The 14787-nt window shown below is 47.7% G+C and overlaps 1 protein-coding gene across 5 annotated transcripts in view; it reads left to right on the forward strand.

Moving 5' to 3' along the window:
- The window catches only part of STAT3 (signal transducer and activator of transcription 3), a 64485-nt gene extending 50230 nt beyond the window's left edge, over positions 1-14255 (forward strand). For 2 of the 5 annotated variants that reach the window (XM_004282815.2, XM_049702492.1), the window contains 13 exons: positions 2422-2451; positions 2554-2647; positions 2753-2800; positions 4750-4833; positions 5575-5673; positions 5794-5929; positions 6643-6695; positions 6938-7032; positions 7155-7294; positions 7781-7993; positions 11026-11068; positions 11351-11463; positions 12242-14255. In XM_004282815.2, coding sequence (XP_004282863.1) covers positions 2422-2451; positions 2554-2647; positions 2753-2800; positions 4750-4833; positions 5575-5673; positions 5794-5929; positions 6643-6695; positions 6938-7032; positions 7155-7294; positions 7781-7993; positions 11026-11068; positions 11351-11463; positions 12242-12297 — 1204 coding nt within the window. In that variant the 3' untranslated portion in view covers positions 12298-14255. The remainder of the gene's footprint in view (positions 1-2421; positions 2452-2553; positions 2648-2752; positions 2801-4749; positions 4834-5574; positions 5674-5793; positions 5930-6642; positions 6696-6937; positions 7033-7154; positions 7295-7780; positions 7994-11025; positions 11069-11350; positions 11464-12241) is intronic. The other 3 variants (XM_004282817.4, XM_012537786.3, XM_033411100.2) reach the window with 3 other exon arrangements.
- The last annotated feature ends 532 nt before the right edge of the window (positions 14256-14787 follow it).

Raw genomic sequence — 14787 nt, forward strand, 5'->3', positions numbered from 1 at the left:
TTAATATCATCAAATAGCCAGTTACTGTTCAAATTTACCTCATATTTTTTCTGTTTTCTTTTTTTTCTTTTTATTTTTTTATGGATGTATAGTTGATATCAACCATTTGTAAGGGTACAGTTCAGCAGTGTTGAGTATATGGACATTGTTGTGCAACAGATCTCCAGAACTTTTTCATCTTATAAAACTGAAACTCTATATCCATTGAAGAACAAATCCCCATTTCCCTCTCCCTCCAACGCCTGATAACCACCAGAATGGTGGTTCTTTTGCTATTCACTTTCCAAAAGAATTTTTTTAACAAATAAAAATTATGGGGGGTGGTATGGGAAACTGCCTTGCCCAATATTAAAATGTATCACAAAGTTTCAGTTGCTAAATGAGTGTGTTACCAGGGCAGGAATAAACTGATCATTGAAGCAAAATCTAAAGTCCAAAAATAGACTTCAGGTTTATATAAGGAATTAATATACGTTTTAATTGATATCTTAAATTAGCGAGGGAAGCGTGGATTATTCAGTAAGTCGTCTTAGGGAAACTTGGTATTGGGGGGATTTGAGTAAGAAGTTAAAATTTTCACTGTCCCTCAGAATAAATTCTAGATATATCTTAAAAGCACAGCAAATGTATAATATAATGGTGGTAAAAATGGCAACCACTTTCGGAAAACAACTTGGCACTTTCCTAAAAAGTTAAACATGCACCTACCCTATGACCTAACCATTCCACTCCTAGGTATTTACCCAAGAGAAATGAAAGCATGTGTCCACACAAAGGGTTGTACAGGAATCTTCATTAATAGACGAGTGTCCATCAACAGGTGAATAAACAGTTGGTGGTATATCCATGCAACAGAATATTATTCACCAACAAAAAGGAATGAACTATTGATACCCACAACACAAGGATAAATCTCCAAATTAATACATTGAATGAGAGAAGCCAGACCAAGAAAAACACAGTACATACTTCATGTTGTCATTTATATAAAATTCTAGAAGTGCGAATGAATCTGTCATGACTGAGAGCAGATCATTGGTTGCCTGGGGACGGGGGTGGGTGGAGTGTGGGATTGGGGAATGGGTCACATAAGGGCGTGGGGAAACTTGGGGATGCTGGATATGTTCATTATCTTGATTGGGCTGATGTCCCAGGTGTGTATAGTATACATATATCAAACCTCATCAAATTGTGCATTTTATATATGCAGTTTATTATTTGTCAATTATATCAAAGGTATACAAAAAAAAAGAATGTGGAAAAAAAAGTAAATATAGGCTAGACATGAGGGAAAATTTTCTGATAACGAGAACTTTAAGTTCTCAAATGTGATATATGGGGAATTCCCTGGCAGTCCAGTGGTTAAGACTCTGAGCTTTCACTGCCGAGGGCCTGGGTTCAATCTCTGGTCAGGGAAGTAAGGTCCCACAGCTGCATGGCCAAAATAAATAAATAAAAATAAATAAAATAACATGTGGTATATGGAAAGGTATCTTTTGAATGGTTTAAAAGTTGATCCATTTTAATCTGTAAACTCCCACAGAATGTGCTGTTTAATAAATAGTAGCTGTTTTTCTAAAAGTATAAGTGAGTATATAGCAATGGAGAAGGACTTTTTAAACAGAACTAAAATAATTTTAAAAAGAAAAGAAAACACTGAGAAATGGTGACTATATAAAAAACGAAATATTCAAAAACACAGGGAACACACTGGGAAGAATATTTCCAGCTACATCAATGGGATGCTCTGAGTTACAGGTAACAGTAAACCTCTGCAGAAAACCCAGTGTGGCTTAAATAATAAGGAAATTTGCAACCCAGTTTAACTAGAAATGCAAAGTTAGAACAGGTTTCTGACGGTGAGATCAGTGACTCAGTTGATGTCATCAAGGACTCAGAATCTTCCGTCTCTCTTCTCTGCCACCATAAGTGTCACTGGCATTCTAGGGTTGCCTTCTGGGTTGCTGCATGGTTGCTTGTGGTAGTTAAGGCCACATGCCTCCTTGCTCATGTTCAGCTGAAGCTATGGAATGTAAGTACAGCCTGAGAGAGAATCCTTCCCAATCTGATTGAGACAGTAAAGGTCCTGTCCTCACCCCTGGACTGCTGCACTGTGGGCATGCTCTATTCTGGTGAGCTTAATGATCAGGGTCCCCTGGAGGTGGGGATGGGAAAGATACTTGACAGAGTCAAGGTTCTGTTAGGAAGAAGGGGAGTAGAGTTTGGGTAGGCAACCAGCTGTGTCTACTACTTCAGCATGTATAGGGTTGTTAATTTCACATAGAAAATGTAATTGAGTCATTTACAGAAATCCCCAGGAGAACGGCAGTTTTTCCATCAGAATAAATTATAGGTGTTCAAAGTAGTCTTTTGAAGAAACTCAGGGCCTTTTTTGTTACCACTGGTTTGTGTTCTTAACAGAGACTCCGGGGATGTTGCAGCTCTCAGAGGGTAAGTTCAGCCTGGAGGCTTCCTTGTGTTCCTGTTTAATCTAACTTTGTCCTCTGACCACTCGCTCACCTATGTGGTTGGTTTTTTTCTCCTGTGATTCAGATCCCGGAAATTTAACATCCTGGGCACAAACACGAAAGTGATGAACATGGAAGAGTCTAACAACGGCAGCCTCTCCGCAGAGTTCAAACACTTGGTACACGGGAGAAGCCTGGACTCACCTTCTCCCAGGGCCTCTGGCAGGGGGAGTGGTTAGGGGAGAGCCTCAGGTGACAGGGGATGCTCTTTGCTTTTCTTACAGACCCTGAGAGAGCAGAGATGTGGTAACGGGGGCCGAGCCAACTGCGACGTAAGTTTTGTTGGGGATGAAAGCCAACTACAGGAGGGTTTTCTTTGAGCAGGAGAGAAAAAGAGCCTTCTTACTGCCCAGAAGTAGAGACACCTGACCAGCTGCAGTCACCACAGGCCAACATGACACATCAGAAGTCACTCATGCCTTGGAGTACTCTGGCTCGGAGCACTTCCTTGATTGTCCGGGGAGTTAGCTCATCATTAAGGAGTGGAAAGTCCCTTGCCCACACCCGTGTAGTGGAAAAGAAGCCTTCCACCTTGCCTGGGGCTTTCCAAATTCCCCTTCCATCTTCTGTGCGCTGACATGGCTTGGCCCAGCTTTTGGTGACCTGTTTTGGTCACTGAGGTGGGATGGAAGGTTTCAACAAATCCGAATTAAACACTTTACCAAAAGAAAAAGAACAAAGCAATACGAATCCCCTTATTTCTTCTCTGCCTCCCATTTATTCAGATTATTGGACTCTTAGTGTTAGGAATAAACTTAAGGGACTTCCCTGGCGGTCTAGTGGTTAAGAATCAGGGCTTTCACTGCCATGGGCCTGGGTTTGATCCCTGGTTGGGGAACTAAGATCCCATAAGTCACGTGGCATGGCCAAAAAAGAAAAAAAAAGAATAAACTTAAAAAAAAAAAGGTAAATGTGACCAAAAACTAGTTTTAAATATTTTTTAAATAAAACTGTGACACCCTATTCTTTTTCTGATATTTGTCCCCTGAGCTATTCTTACCCTCTTCTCTAGAACGTAGCAGGCTTTTTGAAAAAAAAAAAACAAAAAAAATTGAATTTATAATACTTGACAGCAGTTAAAAAGTGAGGTATGCAATGATACAGGAAAATGTATGTGGCATATTTATTTAGGAAAAAAAGACGTAAAATAATTTGAGTAGTATATTAGTATATTTGTTTAAAAAAACTTACACTGTATTTTGTCTATTCATGTCTGCATTACAGAATTCTAGAGGAATATCTACCAAACAGTGCTGCTGTTCTTATCCAAGGCTACTCTGTACTATCTCTGTAATATTTGCATTTAAACTGAACGTGTATTACTTTTGTAATTAGAAAAAGCATTTTAAATATGAATTGGAATTTCTAATAATTCATTGGCAATTCTCATTCAAAATAATGTCGCTATATTGCTGGTGGGAGTATAAATTGTTACAGTCACTTTGGAAAACAATTGGGCATTATAAAAATGAACATACCCTGTAAACCAACAGTGCCACTCCCAGGATTTAACAATAGAGGAATCTTTGCACATAGGTAGCAGGAGATACGTGCAAAATGTCAGAGCAGCCTGATTGTAAGCCCTAAATACAAACCAAATGCCATCAGCACTAGAGTGGATAAGTGATCTGCAGTATGGTCAGGTGATGGAATACTATACAGCTGTGAAAATGGAGGAATTGCAGGTGCACGCAGCTACATGGATGTGAAAAGCAAGTCACAAAAGAATACACAGGGTGTGATTCCATAGGTATAAGATGGAACTAAACAAACTAAACCACACATACATTGTTTAGAGGTATAAATGTGGTAAAACCATAAAGAAGAGCTAGGAAATGATGAACTCAAAAGACAAAATAGCCATTAATTCTGAGGGAGGAGGCACAGGGATGGATGGGGTTGGGAAGGGTGCCCAGAGAACCTCAGTAGTGATGGTCTTTCCCTTAAACTGGGTGGTGGGTACACAGGTGTTCACTGTTTTGTCATTCTTTGTGCCTTACCCATTTTATACATAACCTATTGGATCTCCTTAGTATCACAATAAAGCTAGTAGGAGGTCAGGTTGGGGACCATAGCACTGGAGGGTGATAGTGTTGAAGAGACCACGTGCTCCAGTTGTGTCTGTGGCCACCTGGGGGATTGCCCTTCTGGATGGTGTAGTGGTGGCGTCAGGACTGAATACCATCCTCTCTGAGGAATAGCGTCCTTCTTCTTCTTGTAGGCCTCCCTGATTGTGACTGAAGAGCTGCACCTGATCACCTTTGAGACTGAGGTGTATCACCAAGGCCTCAAGATTGACCTAGAGGTGAGTTCTGTGACAGAACTGGGTAGGGCCGCACGCAGTGGTAATTCAGGACAAGACTTCTTCTAGTTGAGGTTTTTACTCCAGAAGGTGGAATGGTGACTCTTTGCTAAGCACTGTGTTTACTTTTGCTTCTCTTCCTCCCCAAAATCCTTCGTATCCCACCTGAGAGTAAAGTCTTGCCTGAGTGCTTAGAAGATACATGTCTACTCAGCTTTCAGCAAACTTGATATAAAAACTCATATTTAGACATTGATCATAGCTGACTTTATAAAGTTTGGGCAAAACAGTCTTTCAACAACCAATGTCTTTAGTATACAGACAATCATGGCATTTACATGCTCTTTCCCCAACTTTCTTGATCTTTAAATTAAAGATACACCGGAAAAAGCAGGAACCCTAGGCTTTGATCCCTGGGACCTCTCTGTTTAATGGGCAGGTACAGCTTCGATTCGTGGAGGATGCCTTGCAGGTGTTTTAAATGGGGAATCCGTGGACTGTGAGTCCACCGTGAGCAAGTTAGCTTTACAAGTTCCTGGTGATGTTCAGACAGCCGCCGAGTTCGGCATTCTTTCCGCTCTGGGTGTTGAGCTGACTCAGCCCCGCTCCTCCCTGAGGGCTGGAAGCGGGTGTGCTCCACCACGGCCTGTCCTTTATTCCAAACCCTGCGGGATATGCGTGAAGAGGTTTTGGAAGCCACGAGGGCCTTCTGCCTCCCCAGCTCATTCCCCGCTCCCTCCACAGACCCACTCCTTGCCAGTTGTGGTGATCTCCAACATCTGTCAGATGCCCAACGCCTGGGCATCCATCCTGTGGTATAACATGCTGACCAACAACCCCAAGGTGAGTCGGGCCCCCATTTTTCCTGAGACTTCTCGGTGCCTCGGGGCTGTCACAGTACCTAGCGCAGCTCATCAGGCACCGCCCTCTCAGCTAAAGGGGTAAACGTGTCATTTCCAATAGAACGTGAACTTTTTCACCAAGCCCCCAATTGGGACGTGGGATCAAGTGGCCGAGGTGCTGAGCTGGCAGTTCTCCTCCACCACCAAGCGCGGGCTGAGCATCGAGCAGTTGACAACGCTGGCGGAGAAACTCTTAGGTCAGCGCTTTACCTCTTCTCCCCTCACCCTCCTCGGAAAAGGAATCTGGCCCATGGGGCTGTTCATTCAGAAGAGTTTACTGAGCAAGGTGCTGTGCCGGGGCCAGAACACATGTGCTTCCGCAGGTCAGGGAGTCAGGCTACAGAGGAGGTGTGCATCCTGGGGGGTGTTTTTATGAGGCGGGAGGCAGATTTCTTTTCTCTTGGTGGCTGTCTCCCTCACCCTTCCAGGGTACTACTTTATCCAACCATCGGAAGATATTTTAAGTGCGTGTTAGAGCTAGAGGCTTGGTATCCCTGTCTGTTTCTTCAAGAAACCGTAGGCTTGTTTTTAATTTTCTCCCTGGAAAAAAAGCCTTAGTGGAATGTTTTGCGTGCTACCTATGCTTTGTCCTATGCTGCCACCAAATGTGACCCTGTAACTCAAGCTGTCAGCTTCTTAGTGTGTGCTGCTGGTCCCCGGACCACCACACGAGGCTAGTAAGGGCAGCTGGGCTAAACAACAACTGGGGTGGGGGGGGTGTCAAATGATGGGGTCGGGTGTGGGGCGGACGGGTGCACCATATGCACACAACAGTGGCAACATTCAAATACATGAAAACCAACGGTTTCAGGGCCTGCCGTGGGGCAGTTGTGCACGTGTTCTGTTTGAAGAAATAAGATCTTGATTCAAAACTGAAAATTATACTACTTTATTATTTTTTTTCCTTCAGGACCTGGTGTGAACTATTCAGGGTGTCAGATCACGTGGGCTAAATTTTGCAAAGTAAGCAACCGTGTGAACTCCGTGTGGCTGCCTCACGGGAGGGGGAGGGGAGGGGGAGGGGTGCTTACCTGCTGGGAGGTCGTGGAGGACGCCGGGCCCGAAGGCCCTAGGCTCTCGGTCCAGCGGCCAGTAGCGTCTGCCTGAGGCTAGATGGGCCTGAGGATTCTGGTGGCACCTCACGCCTAGGAAGGAAAAGCCTGGGACGGTGGTGGACTTGGCTTTCCCATTATTCTTTTCTCCAGGAAAACATGGCCGGCAAGGGCTTCTCCTTCTGGGTCTGGCTGGACAATATCATTGACCTTGTGAAAAAGTACATCCTGGCCCTTTGGAATGAAGGGTAGGTTGGAACTCTTGTGTCTGGCAGGGTGCGCAGGTGTGACAAGTCCCCTGCTCTCCCAGAAGGCCAATAGCAGGGCAGCCCTCAGCCCAAATCTTGCTGTTTCTCCTCTTTGCCTCCAGGTACATAATGGGCTTTATCAGTAAGGAGAGGGAGCGGGCCATCTTGAGCACCAAGCCCCCAGGCACCTTCCTGCTGAGATTCAGTGAAAGCAGCAAAGAAGGAGGAGTCACCTTCACTTGGGTGGAGAAGGACATCAGCGGTATGCTTGGCTTTTCCCCACCCCACCTGGTGGCGAGCGCCGCTGCCGCCGTGGCCTCTGCTGGTTTCAGACACAGGCTGCCCCCTCGTGGGCAGAGATGGCCTCACACCCCCCGCCCAGGCTTGTAAGGCACATCAGGGTGACTTCTTTTCTCTAAGTTCTACCAGCTGGAGGACTGGTTTGCCAGTTTTGTTTTGCTGGCTCCAGGGACTAATATTTGCCTATTAAAATTTCATTCTTCATCTCCTTTCTTTCCTACCCTGTTACTATATCTTATGCAAATAGTTATCCAAGTGTATTACCTGTGGCCCAGCTGGATAGCCTCTCCCGAAGCCAGCGGAACATTTCCCCAGCGCCAGGCGACTGGGCAGGATATTCAGGGTATCGAGCGCTGGGTTGGCATAAGCCTTTCCCCCTTGAGGGAAAATAAGTCAGGTAGTTTTCTCTGAGATCACCTGAGTCTTCCCTTCCCATTTCTCCTGACAGGTAAGACCCAGATCCAGTCGGTGGAACCATACACCAAGCAGCAGCTGAACAACATGTCGTTTGCTGAGATCATCATGGGCTACAAGATCATGGATGCCACCAATATCCTCGTGTCCCCGCTGGTCTATCTCTACCCTGACATTCCAAAGGAGGAGGCGTTCGGAAAGTACTGTCGGCCAGAGAGCCAGGAGCATCCCGAAGCTGACCCAGGTAGTTGTTGATTTTCCACAACAGCCATTTAGTTCTGGGGAAAAGTGGGAAATTGTAGGATCATGGGAGGACAGATAAGGTAAATGCCTGAAGAACCTCTTTCTGGGAAAGAACTTTGTAGTGAGTGCCTTTGGGGGTGGCTGATGGGGTTAGGAGAGGAATCAGTCACCAGGCTCTGCCCTCCGAGAAGCACCAGTCTCAAGGGGGAAGCAGCGTGCACACACCCAGCCATACCTGAAACACCGTGGAGAGAAAGCGAGGGCAGAATTCTCTAGAAACAGGATGCCCAGCCGGCACAGCACTTCTTACAAAGCAGATGCTGGAAGGTTTGCGATTCAGACTTCAGTCTAGCGTGTTTCCTTTCCCCCATCACGGAACAATGTGAGCAGCGCCAAGAGGGATGAAGAAAGGCTTTCTGGAGGAAATGAGTGTTAGCAGCGCTGGAACATGGTTTAAGAGCACAAGAGTGGTGATTGAAGGGGAAGACAGCAACTGGTGGGAGGGGCGTGGAATTGGTCCTTTGAATGTGCAGCTCTTGAAAATAAGATGTTTTTAATGTGCAAGAGCCCATGTGCTTATGTAAGTTACACATACATTTTCCACACTAAACCCTCGCTCTCTAGCACCACCACCAGCGTGGAGGGCAGAGCCCCCTAGTCTGTTCCCATGGGCATCTGGGGCTCGGACACTGGGTTCTCTGTCCAGATCCTGATGAGAACACTATAATTTGCTGTTCTTTGTTTTTATTTAAGTTTTCTTAATCACAGAGCCAGTAGTGGTTTAAAGGGATCCTTTGAGGTTGGCTTCCCTGCCCCAGTTGCTTTGGAAAAAACTGTTTTTGTACAGAGCTCTCCCACACACAAACACAAACCCACCAGCTTCCTTCCCACTTTTTCACAGGAGTTCCCTGTGAGGGATCTCTTGGGGTGAGAAGAACGAGACTTAGAAGAGGGAGTTGGGGCTAATTGGCAATTGACTTTCCTTTGTTCTGGGGTTGAGTCTTGGCCACACTCTAGGCCAGCGTAACTCTCACTTCCTGTCTGCCCCTTATCTCTCCTCCCACGTTGTGCTTCGGTTGGGAGATCTGTTTATCAGCCCCCATCACACTACCCTGTTCCTTCTGCAGAAGGCATTTAGGTCCAAGTGCTGGGCCCTTGACTAATTTTGCTTTCAAGGTCCAAGTTTCAAGTCTGAGGCTGCGCCCTCCCTCAAGCCTCCTGTGTGACTGGGAGGCAAGGCCCTTTCCTGCCTGGAGACCTCAGTGTTTCCTCAGGGGCAAGACTGGCAGTCACAGGAAGGGAACTAATTACTTGAGTGCTTGTCTGCCTCCTGGGGCTGGGTGTGCGCATGGCAAATGGGTCAGCAGGTGTGGGGTGCCGGCGGGCTGCATGTGGGGTCCTCCAGAGTTGAGCAGCTAGAGCAGCTGACCATTTCCTCTCCGTTCCCATCCTGAAGGTTGGTTTTTTTGTAAAGTATGAGCCCATTTTTAGAGAGCTCGTTAGTTGCTCCACGGCATGTGGGATCTTCCCAGACTAGGGCTCAAACCCGTGTCCCCTTCATTGGCAGGCGGATTCTTAACCACTGCGCTACCAGGGAGGTCCCTCATCCTGAGGGTTTTATTGTGTCTAGGAGATAAATCTGTCTCCTAGATTATCTTCCCAGGACTCTTCCCTCCTTCTTACTCAGAAGCTCACGCTGTATTTCCTCATGGCTTGAGGGAGACATTCCTCTGTAGAAATGACAAATTCCTTATCTTACAAATTAGATAAGTACATTTACAACCTTGTACGGAGCCATAAATCAGCTTTTAGTCTTAGTTCTCCTTTGCTTCTACTGTGGCATCTCAGGCCGAAGGTGTTTTTCTCAGCAATGTTGATCAGTTAGGGAATTAAACCCTTTCCTGTCTGGGGTGTCAGCTCCCCTCAGGCCTGGGCCAAAATGGATTCATAAGACACCAGAACCCTGCTTTGATAGCTTCTTTGGATTCGGTACTGAGTTAACCTATTTCTTGGCCGAAAATAAACTCATATGGGAGTCTACGGGCCCCTCGGCAATGCCCTTTCTCAGGTTGTCATTGTACTTTCTGATCCCTCAGTTTCACCGTAAGCCCCAAGCTTTATAGCTGTGCTTCTCTCAGCCCACCCCACCCTGCCCCGCTCCATGCCTCCTAAGTGGTTTGTTCACCTGAATCCCCCAAATTCCATGCCAGTGTCTCCAGGGCTCTTTGACCTCTTGCTGTAAGCATTTAGCACTTAAAATTCATTTATTTCAGTCTTCACATTTCTAACTGTAGAACAAGAATCATAAATGACCAAGATGGGCCCCTCCCTCTTCTGCCTCCCTCTTATTTTATACTCGAGAGAGAAAAGCCCTTGGCCGGATCTCTTAGCTGTTGAAGACGTAAGGCCTCCTGTCACCCAGTCCAGAGCCATCCTCCCCACCGAGAGGCTCTTCTGTGTGATGTAGTTATTCAACTGGGGGGTTACTAATACCCTACCGAAAAATGTAATAGAGGCAGATAAGTGCTGATGGGAACAGAAGGTGTCACCCTCAGCTTTGGAACTGCATATTAGCCGTTTCCACGCTCTCTTAAAGACTCGGTAACTTCGGTATCTGAGCAGGACGTGGTGCCCAGACTGCGTGGGCTCAGTCCTGCATGCGGGGGACTCAATCTAAGAGATACAACCAGGCTAGAATGCAATCCTCAGTCCACATCCAGGCAGTTAAACTCTTTACATGATCGAGGGGAAGAATGAACACAAGGCTGGAGCTCATCTGAGCTCGGGTGGGACCAGGGTCGGCTGAAAAGTCTCAGGCAGGTTTGAGGGAAAGAACCGAGCTTCCAGCGGCAAGCACTGGAACATCAGCGTATACAGCGAGGCAGGGCAGCCCTGAGGGGAGACGGGAGTTCCAGACGATCTCTGGTCAAAGATGGAGTGAGTTTCAAGTCAGCCCTGGGGAGGCAGCCAGCTTCCTGCTGCCTGGTACCCAAGAGTGGAATCACAATCAGTAAGCCCAAGTTTTCTTCTACCCAGGTGCTGCCCCATACCTGAAGACTAAGTTCATCTGTGTGACACCGTAAGTGGCTTCCCTTCCCAATTTTGCCTCCATTTCTAATGTACTCAGTTATCCCTGGGAACAGGACACCGGGTGAGAGTTCTCTTGTGAAGGGTTGGAACCCTCCGAGCTATGTTCAGTCCTCAAAGTGACCTCGTGTGTTTAAAAAGCTTGAGCTTTTATTTTTCTGTTGGAGACCAGAGTTTGATGGCTTGTGTGTGTGTGTTTTGTTCTTTTTTTTTTTCTCCATTGTGTCTTGTCAACCCGGCCCTCTCCCCTCCTGCTGCTCCCCATTTCCTACAGAACGACCTGCAGCAATACCATTGACCTGCCGATGTCCCCCCGCACTTTAGATTCATTGATGCAGTTTGGAAATAATGGTGAAGGTGCTGAACCCTCAGCAGGAGGGCAATTTGGTGAGTATGTGGTTGCCGGACTCTGTCCCTGTGAGGGAATTCAGTCCCCTTGGTGTGATGCTCCCATGGGCACAGCCAAGCGAGGGGCACCTGGATTGGTAGGAGGAGTTCTCGAACAGCGCTGTCCTATAGACACACGCACCCCCATGCCAGAGTAAATTTTCTAGCAGCCATGTTAAAAACAGTAAAAAGGAACAGGTGAGGTTAATTTTACAAATGTATTTTCTTTAGCCCAGTAAATCCAAAATAGTGGCATTTCTGCACGTTAGAGACAAATGAGTGTGGGATTTCCCTGGCGGTCCAGTGGTTAGGACTCCACGCTTGCCCTGCATGGGGCATGGGGTCAATCCCTGGTTGGGGAACTAAGATCCCCGCAAGATGCACGTGCGGTGCAGCTAAAAAGAAAAAAATGAATGAGGTTTTCTTTCGTACTAAGTCTTTGAAACCTGCCCCGCATTTTATAACCACAGCCTACCTCAGTTGGGACTAGTCACATCCCAAGTGGCTCCAGCCTGCTGCGTTCAACAGGGCAGCCTTAGAGCTTCTTTAAACCTGGAGAGTTGGGAATGAGTTAAGGTAGGAAGAAGGCTGAGCCCTTCCAGAAGGGAGGGGAGAGAATCTGGATTCTCTGACCCCATCTTGATGACCAAGGGGCAGGGGCAGGAGACTAGATGGCGGTGGCAGCCTGAGCCTCTGTGCCCCGAAAGGCTAGGGGTGCGGGCCCCGCCAGCTGTGGGGCTCAGGCGACTGAACTGGCTCTCCCTGTGTGTCCCCCCAGAATCCCTCACGTTCGACATGGAGCTGACCTCGGAGTGCGCTACCTCCCCCATGTGAGAAGCCGAGGACGGAAGCTGCAGAGAGAGGTGACAGAGGCACCGACCCATGTTCCACCAGCCCTTAAACAGCCCAAGCCCAGATCAGCTCAGCTCCCAACTCAGTGGTTCCAGATTTTTTTGTCGGCTCTCATTTCGGTTATCTTTGAGCAATCTGGGCGCTTTTTAAAATAGAGAAATGAGTGAATGTGGGTGATATGCTTTTATCTAAATGCAAATAAGAATGCGCTCTCTGAGGCTGTGATCGGGGGGTGTGGAAGGGGTGGCGAGAGGGGGAAAGAGGAAATGTCTTTTTTGCCCCCCTGCCCGCCTTTCTCAGCAGCTTGTTGTTGTCATTGTCAGACAAGTGCCTCTGGTGCCAGCGGCATCCCTCTGCCTGTTTCTGTAAGCTAATGCCACAGTTGTCTCTAGCTACATCCTCCTGGCATTGCACTTTTAACCTTGCTAACGTTCAAATAGAAGATAGGACTTTCAAAGCCCCTAGGTTTCTTTTTAAACTTAAAAAAAAAAAAGTTTTTTAAAGGGCAAAAAAACACTGTATCAGCATAGCCTTTTCTGTATTTAAGAAAACTCAGTTAATTTCCTCCTTGGTGCTTTAGGCATTCAGCTTTCTTCAGGCTGATAATTTATATAAACCCTGACATGAGCTTCAGATCCAGCCCTTAACAGACATCTGAAGATGTGGCTTGGCCTTTGGTTTCCATATAGGAAGGTTGAAGGAGACCCTAAACATTTTAGACTTTTTTTTGATAAACAAAATTTTTATTTTCCCCCTTCACCTACCGGCCTGTTAGTAGGTGAGGCTGGGCAGAGGGGCACTTTCAGCCTGCTCGCCTTTCCTCCCCGGACTTCGCCCCTGTTTCCGAGCCTGTGTGGTTTCTGTGGGTGCCTTCTAAGGGATGGGATGATTCTTCCTCTCCCCCAGTTTACCTGAGCCCCTCTTGTGGCATGGCTCCTTCCCATGTCTAAAGGTCCCTTGTCCTGTTTGCTTTAGGCATCCTGGTCTCAGGACCTCCTGGAATAAGAGGGAGAGAGCTACAGGTCGAACATGAATCAGACTGCGGGGCCCCAGTCAAGGGTCTAGTTGAGCTCAGGGATTATGGTTCTTATCCCAGCTTCTTGGTGATTTCCTGCGGCACCTGTAATCACTTCTTCACTTGGTTAAGCCAGGGGCAGAGGCTTAGTGATAAGCTCGAGGTCTGTCCCTCACATGAGGGAGCGTACACCGCAGCCTTCCCCCAGCGCTGGTGACGTCTCCTCCCCATGGGGGCCCCCCTCGGTGAGGCAGAACGACTCGCATTTTCTGTGCATCTCAGAACACTTAGCAGCATGAGAAGTGGTCTCTGATATGGGGCCTCCTCAGACCCAGAGGCACGGCCAGATTGGGTGGTCCATAACTACCTTGTCTCAGTCGACCAGAGTTTCTAGGGAATGCTATGCGTTACACCCAAATTTACCAGTTTTTGAAGGAAGAGGACGAGACCTTCTCTCCAAGACAAACAGGGGTTTGATAGGTGGTACGGAGCAATCTCCCTTTAGCAACACTCTCTAGATCATAATTAGCTTAACTCGAGGGACCTCAGGTGAGGCTCCCGGCTTCGCTGGAGCAGAAACTAAAACCCTGTGGCTTTTAGGTCGCATGTGTTTCTGGTTTTAACCCTGATTATAGCAAAAGCCCTGAGAGGAGCTGAGACTTGTTTTGGTCCCTCCTTTAAAAAACGCAGTCCTGCAGGACCTGCCTGCCTGCCCCCTGCCCAGCCGAGGGGTTCCCGTGGACGCCTAAGCTACCCACACGGTGGTTTGTGAGATGCTGTCCTGACCACTGCATTCAAATTTCAATGTATACTTACTTAATAGTGTAAAAATCTATATTATTGTGAGTTTTTTCTTTCTTTTTTTTTTTTTTTTGTATATTGCTGTATCTACTTTACCTTCCAGAAATAAAAGTTATATAGCGACCGTCTGCTGGCACGGCAGCTCTGTCTGGCTGGAGGCTCGGGGTGGTCCCTCTTCCCCTGCTTCAGCTCTGAAGGGGTCTTACAGGCTGAGCCTGGGTCTTGAGAGCAGGTGGTTGACCGCGGCCCCGGGCTGGTGGCCTTAGCCTCTCATGCCCGAGTAGACACAGGCCCGCCTCTGGGGCACCGAGCGCCCCCCATCTTAACATTAGCCGCCAGCCTCCAGCTCAGGGGTACCTGGAGGAGCCAGGGGTCCGACCCCTCCCGCTCGGAGGCAGCTTGAGTGGAGGCCTTCCTGCTCCCTCTTCCTGCCTCCCTCCGCCCTCCCTCCCGGGGCCTTTGCAAGCCGCGGTGTCCTGTCTGGGGTCAGATAAGCTACCTAAGGGGGGTTGGGGCGCAGACACTCCCACCACCCCAGGCCTCCCCTTCCGCAGTTGGCTCCATTATCACTTTCTCTTCAGTTCGCTCCGTGGGTCAACACTTAACGGGCCGCGGCTGCGGGCCCGGGCCGTGGGTGGTGATAATTCAGACCGCGG

Source organism: Orcinus orca, chromosome 19 (assembly GCF_937001465.1).
Source record: "Orcinus orca chromosome 19, mOrcOrc1.1, whole genome shotgun sequence".
NCBI classification, from domain to species: domain Eukaryota; kingdom Metazoa; phylum Chordata; class Mammalia; order Artiodactyla; family Delphinidae; genus Orcinus; species Orcinus orca.